The sequence below is a fragment of the Mobula birostris genome, chromosome 8 (assembly GCF_030028105.1).
Source record: "Mobula birostris isolate sMobBir1 chromosome 8, sMobBir1.hap1, whole genome shotgun sequence".
NCBI classification, from domain to species: Eukaryota; Metazoa; Chordata; class Chondrichthyes; order Myliobatiformes; family Myliobatidae; genus Mobula; species Mobula birostris.
Genome location: NC_092377.1, coordinates 141,401,177 through 141,420,617, shown reverse-complemented (window position 1 = coordinate 141,420,617; position 19,441 = coordinate 141,401,177). Strand labels below are relative to the sequence as shown.

Genomic DNA, 19,441 nt, shown 5'->3' with positions numbered 1-19,441 from the left:
ATGTACGGTAAAGATAACAAAGACAATTAGGCTTGTCGGACCACGTCGTCTGTCCTATCGTATTTGTGACATCTGAACAGATTAACTGACTTTACCACGAACATTCAATGCGTCATGGAGCGCTGCAGCAGAGAGACAGGCTCTTCAGCCTATCAGTCCGTACCGACCCAGCTGTCTGCCTGGTTCCATCTATCCGCAACCGAATCACAGCCCTTCATAACCCTCCCATCCGTGTACCAATTCAAACTTTTTCTAAATGTTTCAAATGAAACCGCATCCACCACTTCAGCGCATTAGCGTACCATCTTCTCAGTGTAGAGATTTTCCCCGATTCCCTGTAAATATATCATCCTTTATTCTGAACCTATTATCTGTATATCTAGACTCATATTACCTCAGGAGAAAAAAAAAATTCTATATCTTTACGTTATCTATGCCTTGCATAATTTTGCATACATCTTCATCTCTCGCTAAACGCGCCCCACAGAATAAACCACAATCCTCTCCCTATATCTCAAATCCACAAGTCCCTGTAACATCCTTGTAAGTTTTCTTAGCACTCTTTCAACGTATTAATATCTTTCCTGTAGGAGGCTGAACAGAACTGCAATCAACAATCCAAATTCGGACTCAGCAAAACCTTACACAACTTCAACAGGACATCACAACTCCGGTGCTCTATGCTTTGCATCGTGGCGGCCAATATCCCGCAATATCTCTTTAAGATCATTGCTACCTGTGATGCCACTTTCGGGCAAATGTGGATCTGTATTTCCTGATTCCTTTGTCCTCTCGTTTTAGATCATACCTCCGTCACAAACACCGAATTTCAGGATGCACTTATATTCAAAAGCCAAAATTATTCGAAATGATACCTTTGCTAGATTCGTTCATTTAAATATCCCGTTCACTAGAACTCCTGTGTCACTCAGTTATTGGAAATGACGTGATGATATTCCCGCAGCTGGAACTGCATAAAACTTTCCTCTCCCATCATTTCCAACTCAGTAAATGACAATTGACATGATACCAAATTCTCTCGCTGAACATTGCATGTTTTCCGTTAAAAGACAAGAAAATTGCAGAAGCTGGAACATGAAGCAACAAGCGCAAAATACTATTGGAACCCAACAGGCCAGGCAGCGATGTATGGAAGAGAGTAAACTGTCGAAGTTGAGGACCGAGACCATTTATCAGCCCAGTTTACACTTTTCCATTATGCTGCCTGGCCTGGTGAGTTCCTGTAAAAGTTAGTATGTGATGTTTTCCATTATCTCAACTTAGTTCCATACTAGATACGCCGAAAGGTCTGTTTCTGTGCTGTAGTTTACGACTCTATGACAGAAGGGGGGATGGAATTAAACCGCATCATCACAATCGGATTGCTGCTGCAAGACCATAATAGCCTGAAGGATATTTTATGGTATATTTAGCTCAGACAGCAGTGCATTGAGGAACCAGTGATCTGGGTTCAATCATGTCCTCTAGTGTGGTCTGTGTTGCGTATGTACATTATCATTGTGACATTTTAGCTTTGCCCACTTCACTGAGACCAGCGGTCTGATTTAAATGACCACTGTAAATTAACACGTTGATGTGGGTGAATGGTACAATCTAGGGGTGCGGATTGAAAAAGTAGGAAATAGCAAACAGGAATAATGTATAAATGTTTTATTGCTGATTGCGCGCACTCAGTGAATGAACCGGGATCTTTGTAAGCTGCGATGACGATATAATTGTCTTCGGACAGTGGAATCAAGCCGTCATTATTTGCAACGGGAAATGTAACAGGATAAAATGTCACCAATTAACGTGGCAGGAGGGAGTATATTTATACGCAGAGAAATTTGTAAATCCATTAATACCGATTTGACAGAGCTGTCAACTTATTGCGAAACTCTGAACAATAATTTCATCGTAAATTGGAGTGCCCAATTTCTACTACTGATTCGCGCATGAAATAATAATGTTGTTGTTCAATGTTGCATTGGTTATCCTTTAACACAGGGAATTAATAAGATATTGTAAGTCCAAGGAGAAATTGTTCATGGTTAACAAGCTTATAAATAATGTGTTGGTGCCCTTGTTCCAAAGAGTGAAATATTTGTGATACGGTTCGGCGATTAAAATCTGATATGTGTCTTACATTTTTTTTAAAGAAGCGGCTAACAACAGAAGTACTCAGCAAAGGAGTTAAATGTAAAACAATAGCACCAGATAAATATATATTTCAAAATCAGATTGATACATAATGTGACATAATTGAGCATAACTGATCACAAATTAAAATCCATCACTGTATGGACTTTCCAGTGTTACCATCCTTCGAGTTACTTAAGAATAATAACAAAAATAATATTAAGTGCTCTCTGTATCACAGAATGATATTAGTGATGTATATTAAGAAAAATAGTCTGTCCAAAACCTGAATTTAAATACATTGCTCAAACACATGTATGGTAGAAAGAGCTGTAAGTGATAATTACCAGTAATAGGAATAGGTGGGCGCGTTCAGCTCGGAGCAGTTCCAGCTTGGAAGTGCTGTTCACATTTATTCATTCCAGGAACTGTACCCGCTGTGCTTTTTCCTAACAGTAATCACTCTCAATTTCTGAAACGCTACAGTTAATAATTTGTTTTGACAACTGCTTCAGTTCTCCCTCTATTTGAAGAAGGGATGGGAGGTTGGTTATGAGACTAAGAAATACATTGTTTTCTTTAGGTGCTACTTCACGGTGAACTTTTAACAGAAATCTTTAGGGAAGTTCTGAAGAGCAATGTCTGCGTTAATATTATTCCTTTGCTGTTGCTGTTCGCCTGAAGGACCGCATTACGAGAGCAAAACAGGAAAGATTTTACATAAAGGGGCTGCAAGCAGAAAAAGATTAAAATCGTTTTTTTTTCTCCCCCACAGAATTCGACAAAGAAAGTTTTACTGGTACGGAGGGAATACGAATGCGGCAAAAATTAACATCGTAACATTTGTGATTCTTCACATCAATAGAATGGAACTCGGGAAAGCCCATCTGGGAAATAGAGTTCTGATATCTCCGGGCGCACGCCAGTGAGAAATAAAAATGCGATAAATAATATCGCATAATTGAAGATCAGTATTACCTAATTAAATACCATCACTGTAGGGAAGTGTGTGTTTGCAGTTTTCAAATATTGCTTGGAAGAATAATACCAACTGTGTTAATCTTAACAATTGTCGCTCAGTACCAAAATGATTTTAAAGATTATCAGTGTGAATCGACTTTCGAAAGACCGAACATAAATGCATTCTTTAAACTCCTTCACTTTACGGTGTCACAAGTGGTAGAGAACTGTGCAAGAGATAATATTCAGTGATAGGGATTTCAGCGATGTTCAGGCTGCAACAGCTGCAGCGATGGCTGTTGTTCAAATTCAGTTAGTTATTAACATAAGACTCCGATGCACTGTAGCCCAACAGTATTTCCTCGCCAGGTCTGATAAATTCAGATTAATAATCGATTACGAACGTCATCTTACAAGTGCCACTGATGGAATGTTTTTGAGAAACTCCACCACCGACGGTCCTATGCCAGGTAGTGAAAGGTGAAGTATTGGGCATGGGTTTAGCAATTTAATCCCCTAGAAACACAGTGCTAGACAAACACCAACAGAAGATGTGAAAAAACCTCATACTGGTTGCAGGAATCTGGCGAGCTGCTGTCCGCAGCGTATGCCCCAGTAGGTGTGATGGGCTTAAGTAAATAAGTTAGTGTTTGTTTAGGTGCTATTTCACTGTTCGCTTTTGATATAAATCTCAATGGGAAATTCAAACTTAGAAGTCCATGCGATCTATTGGAAAAACTTATAATGGGCCAAATAGATATGAAATGTTGCTAACAAAAGGCAATATGGGAAAACAAAGGCTTTGAAAAATAAGTATTGAATTTAACTACCAATGTAATACTAAATTTCACTTCTTAGTTGCTATCGTTATAAATTAGAAGTACATCATCCCCTTTTCTAGTCTATTTTGCTATTTGTCTCGAATTTTGACATTTGATTGTTATAGGTGAGAAATTCGCAGAAGAAAGATACTTGCTACAATTTTAGCTATCCACGTTATTTTCTTGCAACTTTAAACTTGAGAGAAAAATGAAGCTGTTCATGAAATCCATATTCCTCAACGATAGTAACAGAGTGATAAAGATAAACAAATATACTGTAGACTTTAATAATAACGGACGTGTCTAATAATAAATGAATACTTTCGATATTCTCAATAAACTCACAATTCCAGATGTGCAACAGTATCAGTCCCAAAAAACGCCGCATCATTCTCCTGGGAGTCAAAGGGAGCGATGTATTCCTGAACTTCAATCGATCACGAACTGCAGATATAGAATGCTCTTTTTAAACCCTTCTAACACTCCAATCGATCTGAAAGCTAACTCTTTGGCACTGCTTTCTGAGAGTATCGACAGTTTTTCTTTAAACAACCAGCACCTTCTCACTAAATTTAGGCATGAACTGCAGTGTGCAGAAACGCACCAATGAGAAACAACGTTCCCTTTAATGGAATTTTAGAACCCAATGAACTGAGAAAATATGACAAGTCATCAACCCGATACTTGTACTCTAACATCCTTCGTACGTATAAATTTGCCGCCCCAGAAGACGATCACAAAGACTGTGTCTCATCAGCAGCCGTTTGAAAACACCTCTCAGAGCTGACTGCCGCATTATTCTTTTTCTGCCATGAGGACAATCAACAAAAATATTTCATCTTCTCATCTATCTTTACCTATACATGTTTCTCGATATCACACCGAATATTCTGATATTTCCCTACCACATGCCGAAAGAAAAAAAAAGCCACATCGATCTCCCAGAAGGGAAGAATATTATCCAGCACTTTACGGGACTTAACAATACACGTTAAGTCTGTTATTGTGAGTTGTCGGCATCTCTTCATTTACCTGTCGGGATCATTGTTTCCAGTCTGCGTAATGTGTTTATTTCACTGACATGATCTCTCAGTCACTCTATCACATACCTTTGGTAAAGGATTCTAATATGCCCCACTTCAGCAAGATCTCCGATCGTGTTGTTTTTTCAGTGAGTAGCGAAATTTTACCACACCAATATAGCTTTTTTTTTAAAAGAAAGTTCCTCTCTGCATGGACAAAACTGCAGCTGCAAGTCGACAGATGATGAGTGTAGAACGATGAGTGACAGAGCAAGTGCTCCAGTATGAAGGAGAAAAGCCCACTTGCAAGGTTTTCTTTTGCCGGTAAGTCTTGTCTGCAGCGAAAGAAAAAAATAAAATCAGCTGGTCTGTAACGCAGCAGGCATTTTGATAGTGCTGACATCATAGTGGAAGTACAGCATAATGGTATCTTTAAACTACCAGGCTCCTGTGAACATACCGAATAAGAGCAATATAAGCACAAGGTAATTAGTTGGCTCTTCTTAAATTCACTAGATTTTGTTTTTGTTGGATGGAAAATATTGCCAATCAGCGGAGTTATGTGCTTCGGTTCACAGTATCCATGCAGATATTGTGACATTTTGATAGAAACGATAAGGCGCAAGGAGTCGTGGTTCATTTTGCAGCGAAGACGGGAAGACAGCTGTAGTTCTGCAAACAGAATTTAGAGTGTTAGACACGAACTTTTAAGCAGAGTTCTCATCATAGGGTTACTACTCTATAATAATGTAGAAAAAGTTTTAGAGAGATTGCAGTTAATACAGGGTTATGTGGTTTGTAGGATGACTTCCAATATGTGTGTATTTGGGCGTTCTTCTGGGGCACTGCAACTGTACAGGAGAGAGTATTTGCATCTAAACCGGAGAGCTATCAAGAAGCATTGCATGAAAGTTCATCTGTTGTACTTGGTAAGGTTTAAACCAGGGAGGTATTAGTTGGGATCTAAACCTTCAATTCAGGAGTTGCAGAGATTGTTCAAGGATTTGGCAATTAAATCGGAAAGGAAGAACAGGCAGGGAGAGGTTAAGGAGTATTGTGGAACCTATGGGTTGAAATGTGTTCATTTCAAATGAAAGAGTACTAATTTTAAGACGGTTGAATATTGAGCATGGAGTATGTATTGTCTATGATGTTGTGTCCATTGCTGCGAGAATTATGGTTGTGAGACCGACTTGACTGGCAGCTCAACTTGCTAAGACTTCAAGATTGCACAAGTGATAGAGAGGGGATTTTTTTTTAAAAAATGGTTACTGAAAAAGACATTACGTTACTGATGAGGGAGCATGCTGCAGCTGCCCTAGCAGTGCACATCAATGGAAGGCTGATTCACTGAGGAACTAAGAACTTGGAAAGATGCAGTCATTCTGATAGAAATATATTATTGCCATTCTAAAATCTAGTACGAAACAGAAAAACAGGCCTGGAGGCCCAGCATGAAAAGACTTTAAATTATTCCATATTGATGGGCACTGCACCAGTAGAAGAGGCCAAACAAGAGCAGAATGTATTATGTGCTCCAATGCTGTTGCTTGAAACAACATGTTGATAATCCAATCGGAAAAAGTCCAGACTGGACATTATATTAGGGGTGGGACAACCTGGACATGAAATAGACTTGGCAAATTCGATTAAAAATAACCAAGAACGATTTTATATTAAAATTTCAATTTAAGAGTGCACCAGGGAGTGATTACGAGAGACAATTCATGCTTGGAGATGGAGATCGTTGCCAAAGTACTAAATGAATACTTTGCATCTCTATTTACTAATGAAGAGTATGAGATCATTTGTAACTACTATAATGAACTAGGGCATGTTGAGATCAAGAAATGGATGGTGCAGAGTGCAGAGTATTCTGAAGGGCATTCAGATGAATAAATCCCCAGGACCTGATGTGATTCGTCGCAGTTTAGGGAGAAAAACAAAAGGGAAGATGGTTATGGCTTAGATGGGGGTTTTCTCTACCGCCAAACAGGCTGCCGAGGAAACTTGACATCAGCAAATGTTTTTTGTTCTCTTGTATAAGCATGAAAAGAGGGATTTCCAAGAATTTGTGCGCAGGGGCGCCTCACAGCTGTGGTCGTTAAACTTTTGGGAAGATTCTGCTGGATATAATCCATTGGATATCAGTGTTAAAAATAATAGGACATGAGTGGCAGTGCACATGGCTTTCTGAGGCAAGTTATTTACTTACCAACTGCACAAAGCTTTTCAGAAAGTGACCAAGGATATTACTGACGGTAGACCAGTGGATGCTGTTTACATGGGCTTTAATAAGCTGTTTCAAAGAGCATTATGGTGAGTTTATCAGAAAAAAAATTACGATGAAATGAACGCAGTTAACGGATCATTTGGATTCAGAATTGACTTGCCCATTAGGAACCTTGGGTTGTGATTGAAACATAATCATCTGTCAGGAAGGGAGTACCATGTGGCGTCTGCCACCGACTGGTGCTGGGAGCTCTGTTTAAACGTGGTATAATTGATGGGTTGACGTGTAAGTTTATCCATGATACTGATATCGATAAAGTGTGAACAATGAAGACAGTTATCAAACGATGAAACACGATGGGAATGATTTCCACCTCTCAGTGGAGAAATGGCAAATCAGATTTAATCCTTGCAAGTGTAGGGTTTGCATCTTGGGAGGTCAAATCAGGGAGACATACTGGAGAGGAAAGGACATGGCAACCCGGTCTTTAATGCTGGAAGCATCCAGTATAGGAGTCAGGAATTCATAACACACTTGTACAAGAGCTTTCTGTGGCTGCACTTGAAGTACTAAGTTCCATTATACTCGATTATTTTAACAATATACAGAGATTTTAAACAGAGTGAATAAGGATTTTACCAGGACACTGCCTGTGTTACATTGGATTAGCTGTGAAGGGAGCTTGGACAGATGTGAATTAATTGTCTTAAGTGTCAGAGGCTATGGGGAGACCTGATCAGAATACATACAATTATAAGTGGCAGCCAGAATATGTATTCTATGGCATTAATATCAACTTTTAGAAAATGTACAGCAGCTTGAAGGTGAGGATAGCGACGGTATAATGGGAATGTATCGGACAGTTTGTTTCCAGAGAGCAGTGGATGCCTGGAACGCGCTCACACGTTTGCAAGTGGAAGTATATAATATAGCCGAGTTCAGTGGACTTTGAGATGGGCAGATATACATGCAGAGTTCGGAGGTATGTTGAAACGTACTGGCTGAAAGGATTAGTTTAATTTGGTGTTGTGTTCACACAGACATCGTGAAAACAGGCGCCTGGACCTGTACTGTTTCGTAGTCTATTCTCTGTGGCTAATGCAGTCGCTCTTTTCATTTCCTATGTCTTCTGTACCTTCTACGTCGTAATCATTGTGTTGTTGCTGTTATCGGACATGGTAACAGGCCAAAGTTCCAAGACTGATTACTTTCTCTTTAACTGTGCCTGCCACTCGTGGTAGGTTTCAGGGTTCTCCACAGTATAATGCAGGGGTGCTGAAACTTTATGAGAGTGCGTGTCCGTATTGACGAGAATTCTTTCTCAAGGCATTTTATAGTAGTGATTTTCATTGCCTAATGAAATAATAACAATAATTACGAACTTTAGTTAAAAAAATAGGTCATGTTGCTTAAATGCGTGCGTTCGACGTTTTACTACAAATGAAATAATAACTTAGATAGAGTGAAATAAATTAATCATTTTAGAAAACTTCTTCCTAACTTAATAATATTAATTTTTGAGAAGAAACTGGAGAATACAAACAATTTTAAATCGTATTGTCATTGCAGCCGTTTAATATCCATAAACTGATGTGCAAACCAGCCCTGCGAGGATTTCAAAAGTATCATCCAACATCACATGTTCTCGGAAACATCAATCTGGTGCCACTGCATCGTGAGACACCTCATGTTGAAACATCACAGTGCTCTCAGGTGATGCCTTTGCTTATTTACTGCTTTATTTAGCCATAAAGATAACGTATTAAAACCTTTTTCGTACAGGTTGGGGGTTAAAAAATGGAGGTGCAGCACTACATGTCGCTGATATAATTTTGCTCGTGATATCTTGGGTAGGCATGCCAGAAATTTGCAAACACTGCTGGGGATTCCTCTCTGGAGGGTGGTAGAGCATCTCTATTCCTCTAGAAATTGAGAATCGGTAATGTATAGGCACACTGCCAGCAGTAGTCTCAAGTGAATAATTCAAAAGAGGGATCTGTAGAGCCTAACTGAAATTCGTTGCAACGTAAAAGGGAGAAAATCATCCGAGAGCTGCCAGATGCACCCAATAGGCCAGATAGTACTTGATGACACAAAACAACGTTAATTTGCCCTGCGACTTTCTTTTTACAACATAAAAAGTGATCAATATGAAAAACAGTTCCAAATAAGGACTAGCATAAACTAAATGGAAAACTGAATCAGGAAGAGTGAACATAAGTTCAGAGATGTGGAAAAGAAAGACAGAACTGAAGATATGAAATTAATACCATCATCTCTGATTGAAAGATTGACCAGAATTTACCATCTGATCTTTAAAAAAAAAACAAAATATTGATTTACATAGATGATTTGCTGATGCTCGTCCTTCCACGGATCCTTTCAGTGTAAGGAGCATATAGGAGTGATGGAAAGGTGTAGGCAAATTAAATATCCTGATGTGCAGTATTATCCTTTTAGGAAATATTGAGTGTAATATGCAGGGTAAAATGAAGTGGTAGCTTGCCCTGAATGGAAATTTCACTTACATCCAATTATGGCAATAACCTCTGGATGGTCTACCCCAGAATCACTTGATAATGCTTCTGCTAAATGATAGAACGGTGCAGAGGAGATTTACAGGGATGTTTCCTGGATTGGGGAGCATGCTCAATGAGAATAGGTTGAGTGAACTTGTCCTTCTCACCTTGGAGTGCGAAGGATGAGAGGTGACTTGATAGATGTGTACAAGATGATTAGAGGCATTGCCGTGTGGCTATTCAGAGACTTGTCCCCAGGTCTGAAATGGCTATCACGAGAGGGCACAGTTTTAAGGTGCTTGAAAGTAGGTAGAAGTAGATGTCAGGTGAAAGTCTTTTTTTTTTACGCAGAGCATGGTGAGTGCGTGGAATGGTCTCCCGGCGATTGTAGTGGAGGCGCATACGATAGGGTATTTTAAGAGACTCCTGAATATATGGAGGTACACGGAGCTTAGTAAAATAGAGGGCTATGGGTAACCCTAGGTAATTTCTATAGTAAGGATATGTTCGGCACGGCATCGTTGGCCGAGGGGCCTGTATTGTGCTGTAGGCTTTCTATGCTTCTAAAAACAAGGTAAAAATGGTCTTCTTGAGGACTCATGGCATCTTGCCAGGGATTTTAGGAAATACAAAAAATCACCTCATGTATTACAGCTTTTCCACCTCCGTGAGCTGCATGTTGATTTTCTATCAAACAATAATAAAGGAGATTTTGAAACAATGAATATAAAACGATGTTTAATATTTTATTGCTTGTATATATGAAGTTCTTGCCACAGTCTGCATCGATACAAGAAGGCCTCGGCAAAACCTGTTTGTATGTTGAGCAGGCAGGAAGCACCTGCTATCATGGCGTATACTGAAAATATCATTTATTTATCATTTCCTGTGAATTATTGATATGCCAGCTCTGTACTTTGCAGCTGACTATGCACTGACTCAGAGGTTTATGAGTAAATTTCTATTTCATATGCTAAATCCAAAAGAAACAATGTTGGAATGTTAAGTTGGTGTGAAAATAATGTTGGAATCTAAGGAGAGATAAAGTTCAAATGGTAACTGAAAAGATAGATCACACCATCCTTAATATTGATGAAACACCTGCACCACCACCCTCCCAGTATTATTTCTGAGCAGGATATATACTCATCTGTCCAGACCGAATTTCTCTTCCCGTCTGGTCCGTGAAATCCGCATTCCGGTTCACTGTCCGGTCCGTGGATCCCATGCTCCGGTTATTCCGTTATTCCCTTGTTCCATTGGGGGCCATAATTGAGGCACCTGATTCTCGTCTCGGGCTGGCACCATAAATAGCTCTGGGGTCCAGTGTAGTTGCTGGACCGTTCCCGTCAGAATCCCAAGAGATACCTCATCTCAAACCTGGTCTGAAACTTCGTCGGTAACCTTCTTCAGTGCCCTCGTCTGCAACGTCGCCTGCGACTTCGTCAGAATCCCCGTTAAGTTAACCTGCCGGAGTGAGATTGGAGCCTTGTCGCGTCAAGATAAGGAACAGTCTATCGTTGTGTGGTCTTGCCTGTTTGTGTCCTCGTCTTCGCTAGGTAAGTCCGACCTTTTGCCGCTACCTTGTGTGGAGATCTGTTTCTTCCTGTTCAGTGTTCCGTGTCTAAGAGTCCCGGACCTATGTTCTGTACCCAAGGAGGGGTTCTGGCTCTGTATTCTGTGTAAGAAGATTCCCGGCCCCATGTCCTGTATCCAAGGACGGTTTCCGGCTCTATGTTTCGATTTCCAGTCTGGCCCAAGTCAAGACTTCGTGTTCCTGTGCAGTCCAGGTTGAGGCTTCGTGTTCCAGTCCAGTCCAGGTCAAAGCCTCATGTTCCCGGTCCCAGTCGAATGTCAATTCCAATCCAAGTCACAGTCGAGTTTCAAGTCAGATCCAAACCCTAGTCCCGAGTCCTAGCGAAGATCCTAGTCCCGTGTCCTAGCCTAGACCCGGGTTCCGCGTCTGCGTCAGGACCCTGGTTCTGAGCCCCAGTCAAGACCCAGGTTCGGAGTACCAGTCAAGACCCAGGTTCGGAGTCCCAGTCAAGACCCAGGTTCCGGGTCGCTGTCCAGACTCTTGTTCCGAGTTCGTCGTCCAGGCTCATTGCTCCAAGTTCGACGTACGGATCCAGTGCTCCTAGTCCAAGTCCTAGCCTAGGCTCTGAGTTCTAGTGTAGTCCAGGGCCTGTGTCGATATTCAGCCTTGCCTCTTTCTACTTCCACTTTGCTTTCTCCTGAATTACCCTCTGATCAATCCTTGTTTCCTGACGTCCCCTGAATTCTTGATAATCTTAGTCCAGTTCCTTATATTTCACGGTCTGTGTCTTGCATTTTATTCCACACCTTAAAGCCCCGTGTAACAATTTTGCACGATTAATATAATAAAATCATATTGAAATGTGATGGCTTTCTTTAGCAGCATGTTAGTGAACCTGCAAGGGAAAATACGATCTTATATCTAGTCCTGTGCTAAAGGATAGGTAAGATTAGTGATCTTGTAGTCAGGGATCTTCTTGAAAGAGTGATCATAGTAGGATTGAAGTTCTCATTCAGATGGAGGATGAAATCGTTAGATCTAAAACTCGTGTACTATGTTTGAACAAGGGACAGTACAACGGGATGAGGTAGGAGTTGGCATAAATGGATTGAGTGCACAGGCTATTTGGTAGGACAGTTGAGGAAAGGTGGAATACTTTCAAAGAGGTTTTTCACAGTGCTCAACAGAAGTATATTCCGGTCAAAAGTAAGGAGAGCAAGCGTGGGGAAAGCCAGACTTGGATAACTAAGGAAATATAACATAGTATCAACTTAAAAGCTGATGTGTACAAAGTCACAAAAAGCCGTGGGAGACGGGAGGATTGGGAAAACTTTAAAAAGCAACAGAGAACAACTAAACAAGAAATAAGAAAAAGGGAGATGGAGTATGAAAGTAAATTCTCACAATATATAAAAACAGATAGCAAGAGTTTTTATAAATATGTAAAGCGGAAAGGGTGGCTAAAGTCAACGTAGGTCCCTTGGAAGGCGAGAAGGGGAAAGTGATAGTATAGGCAATAAACAATAGGTGTAGGAGTAGGTTATTCAGCCATTCGAGCCAGCACCGCCATTCACTGTGATAATGGCTGATCATCCACAACCAGTACCCTTTTCCTGCCTTCTCCCCATATCCCTACACTCCACAATCTTTAAGAGCTCTATCCAACTCTTTCTTGAAAGAATCCAGAAAATTGGCTTCCACTACCTTCTGAAGCAGAGCATTCCACAGAACCACAACCCTCTGTGTGAAAAAGTGTTTCCTCAACTCCGTTCTAAATTGTTTACCCCTTATTCTTAAACTGTGGCCTTTTGTCCTGGACTCCCACAACATCGGGAACATGTTTCCTCCCTCCAGTGTGTCCAATCCCTTCCTAATCTTATATGTTTCAATCAGATCCCTTCTCATCCTTCTAAATTCCAGTGTATACAACGCCAGTCGTTCCAATCTTTCAACATAAGACAGTTCCGCCATCCCGGGAATAAACCTCTTGAACCTCCGCTGCACTCCCTCAATAGCTAGAATGTCCTTCCTCAAATTTCGAGACCAAAACTGTTCACAATAATCCAGGTGTGGTCTCACCAGCGCCCTGTACAACTGCAGAAGGACCTCTTTGCTCCTATACTCAACTCCCCTCGTTATGAAGGCTAACATGCCATTAGCTTTCTTCACTGCCTGCTGTACCTGCATGCTTACTTTCAGTGACTGATGAACAAGGACACCTAGATCTCATTGTGCTTCCCCTTTTCCTAACTTGACACCATTCAGATAGTAATCTGCCTTCCTGTTCTTCCACCAAAGTGGATAACCTCACATTTATCCACATCAAAATGCAACTGCCCTCTCACCCAACCTGTCCAAGTCAGCCTGCATTCTCATAGCATTCTCCTCACATTTCACACTGCCACCCAACTTTCTGTCATCTGCAAATTTGCTATTGTTACTTATAATCCCTCATCTAAATCATTAATGTATATTGTAAATAACTGCGGCCCCAGCACCGAGCCTTGCGGTATCCCACTAGTCACTGCCTGCCATTCTGAAAAGGACCTATTAATCGCTATTCCTTGTTTCCTGTCTGCCAACCACTTTTCTATCCATGTCAGTACCGTACCCCCAATACCATTTGCTCTAAATTTGCAGACAAATCTCCTATCTTCGACCTTATCAAAAGCTCTCTGAATGTCCAGGTACACTACATCCACTGGCTTTCCCATGTCTATTTTTAGAGTTACATTCTCAAAAAATTCCAGAAGATTAGTCAGGCATGATTTCACCTTCGTAAATTCACGCTGACTCGGACCTATCCTGCCACTGCTATCCAATTGTGCCACTATTTCATTTTTATAATTGATTTCAGCATCTTCCCCACCACTGACGTCAGACTAACTGGTCTATAATTGCCTAATTCCTCATTCCCTCCTTTCTTAAAAAGTGGGATAAAATTAGCTACCCTCCAATCCGCAGAAACTGATCCTGAATCTATAGAACATTGGAAAATGATTACCAATGCGTCCACGATTTCTAGAGCCACCTCCTTAAGTACCCTGAGATGCAGACCATCCGGCCCTGGTGATTTATCATCCTTCAGTCCCATCAGTTTACCCAACACCATATTCCACCTGATGCGAATTTCCTTCAGTTTCTCTGTTACCCTAGGTACTCTAGCCTCTATTACATCTGAGAGATTGTTTGTGTCTTCGCTATTGAAGACAGATCCATTCTACCTGTTCAGCTAGTCTGCCATTTCCTTGCTCCCCGTTTCCTAATTTCACCCATTTCTGTCTTCAAGGGCCCAACTTTGGTCTTAACTAATCGTTTCCTCTTCACATACCTAAAGAAGTTTTTACTATCCTGCTTTATATTTTTGGCTAGCTTACCTTCGTACCTCATCTTTGCCCCCGTATTGTTCTTTTAGTTATTTTCTGTTGCTCCTTAAACGTCTACCAATCCTCTGGATTGGCACTCATCCTTGCTACGTTATACTTTCTCTCTTTTATTTTTATACTGTCCTTGACTTCCCTTGTTATCCACGGTCGCCCCTTACTCCTCCTAGAATCTTTCTTTCTCTTTGGAATGAACTGATCGTGCACCTTCTCTATTACTCCCAGAAATACCTGCCATTGTTGTTCCACTGTCATCCCTGCTAGGGTATCTTTCCAGTCAACTTTGGCCAGCTCCTCCATCAAGGATCCATAGTCCCCTTTGTTGAACTGTAGTACCGACACTTCCGATCTTCCCTTCTCCCTCTAAAATTGTAGATTAAAACTTATCATATTATGGTCTCTACCTCCTAATAGCTCCTTTACCTCGAGTTCCCTTATCAAATCTGGCTCATTTCACAATACCAAATCCAGAATTGTCTTCTCCCTAGTCGGCTCTAATACAAGCTGCTCTAAGAATCCATCCCTGAGGCAATCCAAACACTCCCTTTGTTAGGGTCCAGTACCAAACGGATTTTCCCAGTCTCGCTGCATGATGGAATCCCCCAGAACCGTAGAATTACCTTTGCGACATGCCAATTTTAACTCTTGATTTAACTTGCACCCTATATCCAGGCTATTGTTTGGGAGCCTGTAGATAACTCCCATCAGGGTCTTTTTGCCCTTAGAGATTCTCAGTTCTATCCATACTGACTCTGCATCTCCTGATCCAACGTCCCCCCTCGCAAGTGACTGAATTTCATCCCTCACCAACAGAGCCACCCCACCCCCTCTACCAACTGTCTGCCCTTTCGATAGGATATATATCCCTGAATATTCATATCCCAGCCCTGGTCTCCTTGCAGCCAAGTCTCTGTTATTCCCACAACATCATGCTTGCCAATTTCCAAAAGAGCCTCAAGCTCATCCACTTTATTTCTTATACACCGTGCATTAATATATAATACGTTTAATCCTTTTAAAGTAATACTTTTTACTCTCCTCACCGTTCGCATCGATTCCTATTGCACTTGGTTATACTCTCCGATCCCTTCCTAAGCTTTCTGCCCCTATAATTCTGTTGTCTTTCTTAACTGTTCTTATTCTCTCATTCCCTTTAACTCCATTCTTATATTTCCAGTTCTACCCCTCCCCCCCCCCCACTACTTAGTTTAAACACACTCGTGTAGCAGTGACAAACCTGCCTGCCAGAACTCTGGTCCCCCGTCTGTTAAGGTATAACCCGTCCCTTCTGTACAATTCATCCTAACCCCAAAACAGATCCCAGTGATCCAAGAATGTAAATCTCTGCTTCCCGCACGAGCTCCCCAGTCACACATTCAGATCCGCCATCTCCCTGCTCCTGACTTCTCCAGCACAAGGAACTGGAAGCAAACCCGAGATAACCACCCTGACGGTCCTGCTTTTCAGCCTTCTTCCGAGTTCTCTGAGGTCACGCTGCAAAATGTCTCTCCTCTTCCTCCCGATGTCATTTCTGCCGACATGCACCACCGCCTCCGGCTGATCACCTTCTCCCTTGAGGATGCCCTGCAATCTGTCCGTGATGTCTTAGATCCTGGCACAAGGGATGCAACATACCATCCTTAAATCCCGCCTGTTGCCGCAGAAATCCCTATCTCTACCTCTCACTATGGAGTCCCCTACTCCCACGGCTCTCCCAGACGTCTGTCTCCTCGGCTTTGTTTCAGCGCCATTTTTTGACTCGCAGAACCGTCTACCTCTCAGACTGGCACTGTCTTCTGTTCCGACAGCTTCCAAGAGGGCGAACTTGTTTTCCAGAGGCATATTCCCTGGGGTCTCCTGTACTCCAAGCATCCATCCGTTCCTCATCTTCGTCCCCCTTCTCTCTTCCGGTATCTTCGGTGTAACGATCTCGCTGCAGGTCCTGTCCAGAAAAATCTCTGTTTCCCGGATGAAACCGAGGTCATCCAGTTGCTCCCCAGAGCCTCAACACGGTCCTTCAGGAGCTGAATCTGGACACACTTTCCACTTTGTAGCAGCCAGAGGAACCAGCAACGTCCCTGATCTCCCACATCATGCAAGCAGCACACTGAATCAGTTGACCTGTTATTTCTTCATCAATTCTCACCCTGTCCAACTGTAGCGTAGTCTCCTCCCTCACCTTCCTCGCCAAAGACTCTTGAGGCAAAGACTCGCACTTTCTTCACAAGGCACTTCCCTCGACAAGGCCGCTCCTTGACAGGCCGCTCCCCTAGAGCAAACCTTGATTATATTGGCTGATATTTTGACTAATTCGATTCACTTGTCGCACCTCGGCTGACCTCGAACGTTTGTGTTGCAGGCTCGTCTCGACCGAGTTTTAAATCAACCGCTCCTTCTCAGCCAATGCCCTCAGTCACTCCTTCATTTGTCGCAGATCGGCCGTCCTCGAACGTTTGGATGATAAGGAAATGGCTGAGGCATTGAACGAATATTTTGCGTGGGTCTTCACGGTGGAGGGCACATCTCATATGCCAAAAAAGGATGTTATGGAGGAAATCGGAGGTGAGGACATAGATAAAATCATCACTAAAGAGATAGTGATGAGCAAACTAGAAGGCCTGAGGGTAATAAGTCATCTGGTCCTCATGGGATGCATCCCAGGGTACTGAAAGAATGGCGGAGTTTACAACGGACGCGTTGTTAATCATTTATCAAAACTCTCTGGGCAGGTCCCAGCGGATTGGAAGACAGCAAATGTGACGCCACTTTAAAATAAATGTGTGTTGCTTGAATTTCCAGCATCTGCAGAATTCCTGTTGTTTGCAACCATAGGCACGTTAGCTTATATCTGTAATTATGAAAATGCTTGAAGTTGTCATTAAGGAAGAACTACCGAAACATTTAGAAAGGTGTAATTCCAGGGGACTAGGGGACTTTGCCTCAAGATTCAGGGGAGAAGATTTAGGACGGAGATTAGGAAACCTGTTTTCCCAGGGAGTTGTTAAACTGTAGAATTCTCTGCCCAGGGAAGCAGTACAGGCTTCTTTACTAAATATATTTAAGATGCAGTTGGATACGTTTTTACATAGTAAGGGAATGAAGGGCTATGGGAAAAAGGCAGGTAAATAGAGTTGAGTTTATGGACAGATCATGCATTATCTCATTGAATGGCGGGGCAGGCTCAATGAGCCGGATGGCCTACACCTGCTCATACTTCTTGTGTTCTTATGAGACTTTTTCAAGAAATCTGAAGAGAACTTCTGTGCTGGAATTGCGACCTAATAGAATATAAGAATTGTCCAGAGTGAGAAATGTTTCTATTCTTGAAAGGGTAAGCCATTCGCAGCCTTATTCTTCAATTGGTTTAATTGTTCATCTGCAGACTACATGCGTAGAATATTGAATATTCTTTCATACCCTAACTCTGCAGCTCGTCTATTGTATTTCAAGAACCCATATGAACTTGGAATGAAACCTTTGATGCAGCAATAAGAATTTTGAATTTACAAACCTGGTGCACCAAACCATCTGATTCCACGATACACAAAATGCAGGATGTGGCCTGTTCTTGTCAGAATTCCTTCCTCACCGTCGAATGCAAGTTTCAGTGCAATAACCAATAAGGGTATAAAACTAAATTATAAATCTCTCAATATTTTGAGATACTTCGCACCAAGGAACATAGCTGCATTTGATTGAGCACTATTATCCCATAACCAGGATCTCAATGGAGAGCGATCTTAAAACAGTGCACTAAGCCGATACTTTCTCATAGCCATCACAATTCCACATCCCATTCCCATTCTGACATGTCCATCCACGGTCTCCTCTACTGTAAAGATGAAGCCACACTCAGGTTGGAGGAACAACACCTTATATTCCGTCTGGGTAGCCTCCAATCTGATGGCATGAACATCGACATCTCTAACTTCCGCTAAGGCCCCACCTCCCCCTCGTATCCCATCTGTTACTCATTTTTATGCACACATTCTTTCTCTCACTCTCCTTTTTCTCCCTCTGTCCCTCTGAATATACCTCTTGCCCATCCTCTGGGTCCCCCCCCCCCCTTGTCTTTCTTCCCGGACCTCCTGTCCCATGATCCTCTCGTATCCCCTTTTGCCAATCACCTGTCCAGCTCTTGGCTCCATCCCTCCCTCTCCTGTCTTCTCCTATCATTTTGGATCTCCCCCTCCCCCTCCAACTTTCAAATCCCTTACTTATTCTTCCTTCAGTTAGTCCTGACGAAGGGTCTCGGCCTGAACGTCGACTGCACCTCTTCCTACAGATGCTGCCTGACCTGCTGCGTTCACCAACAACTTTGATGTGTGTTGCTTGAATTTCCAGCATCTGCAGAATTCCTGTTGTTTACAATTTGGAACTCCCAGTTTCAGGCCATTTCACCTCCTGTTCCATTTTCCACATTGACCAATATACACTCGGCCTCGTCCATTGTCAGGGTGACGCAAAATTCAAACTAAAGAACAGCGTCCCACGTTGTTCCAGGTATTCTGCAAGTAGACGATATGGAAAGTGAATCCTGCTGTTCCAGGTAATGTGCTCCTGTTTTCTTTCCTCCCCATCTTCTCATTTCGTATACACAGCACAAATCGGTTATCCCACAGATCCTTCCCCTCATATGTCCGCCAGCCACACGCACCTTCAACGAGGTGCCCACTCCTCCTATTCTGATGTGTACACTCTAACTTCCTGATGCAGTAGTCCTTAAGCTTTGGACCGTGCACACTATTCACCGCTAGTGCATTGACCACCGCTAGTGCATTGACGTCCACGTCTCACAAAGATTTTTTTTTCCTTAATCTGCCCACC

The 19,441-nt window shown here is 42.1% G+C and overlaps 1 protein-coding gene across 1 annotated transcript in view; it reads right to left on the bottom strand.

The window, feature by feature from the left end:
- LOC140202072 (scavenger receptor cysteine-rich type 1 protein M130-like) overlaps window positions 1-16,501 on the bottom strand; it is an 88,449-nt gene extending 71,948 nt beyond the window's left edge. The window contains exon 1 of the mRNA XM_072266932.1: window positions 16,390-16,501. Coding sequence (XP_072123033.1) covers window positions 16,390-16,501 — 112 coding nt within the window. The remainder of the gene's footprint in view (window positions 1-16,389) is intronic.
- Window positions 16,502-19,441: the final 2,940 nt, after the last annotated feature.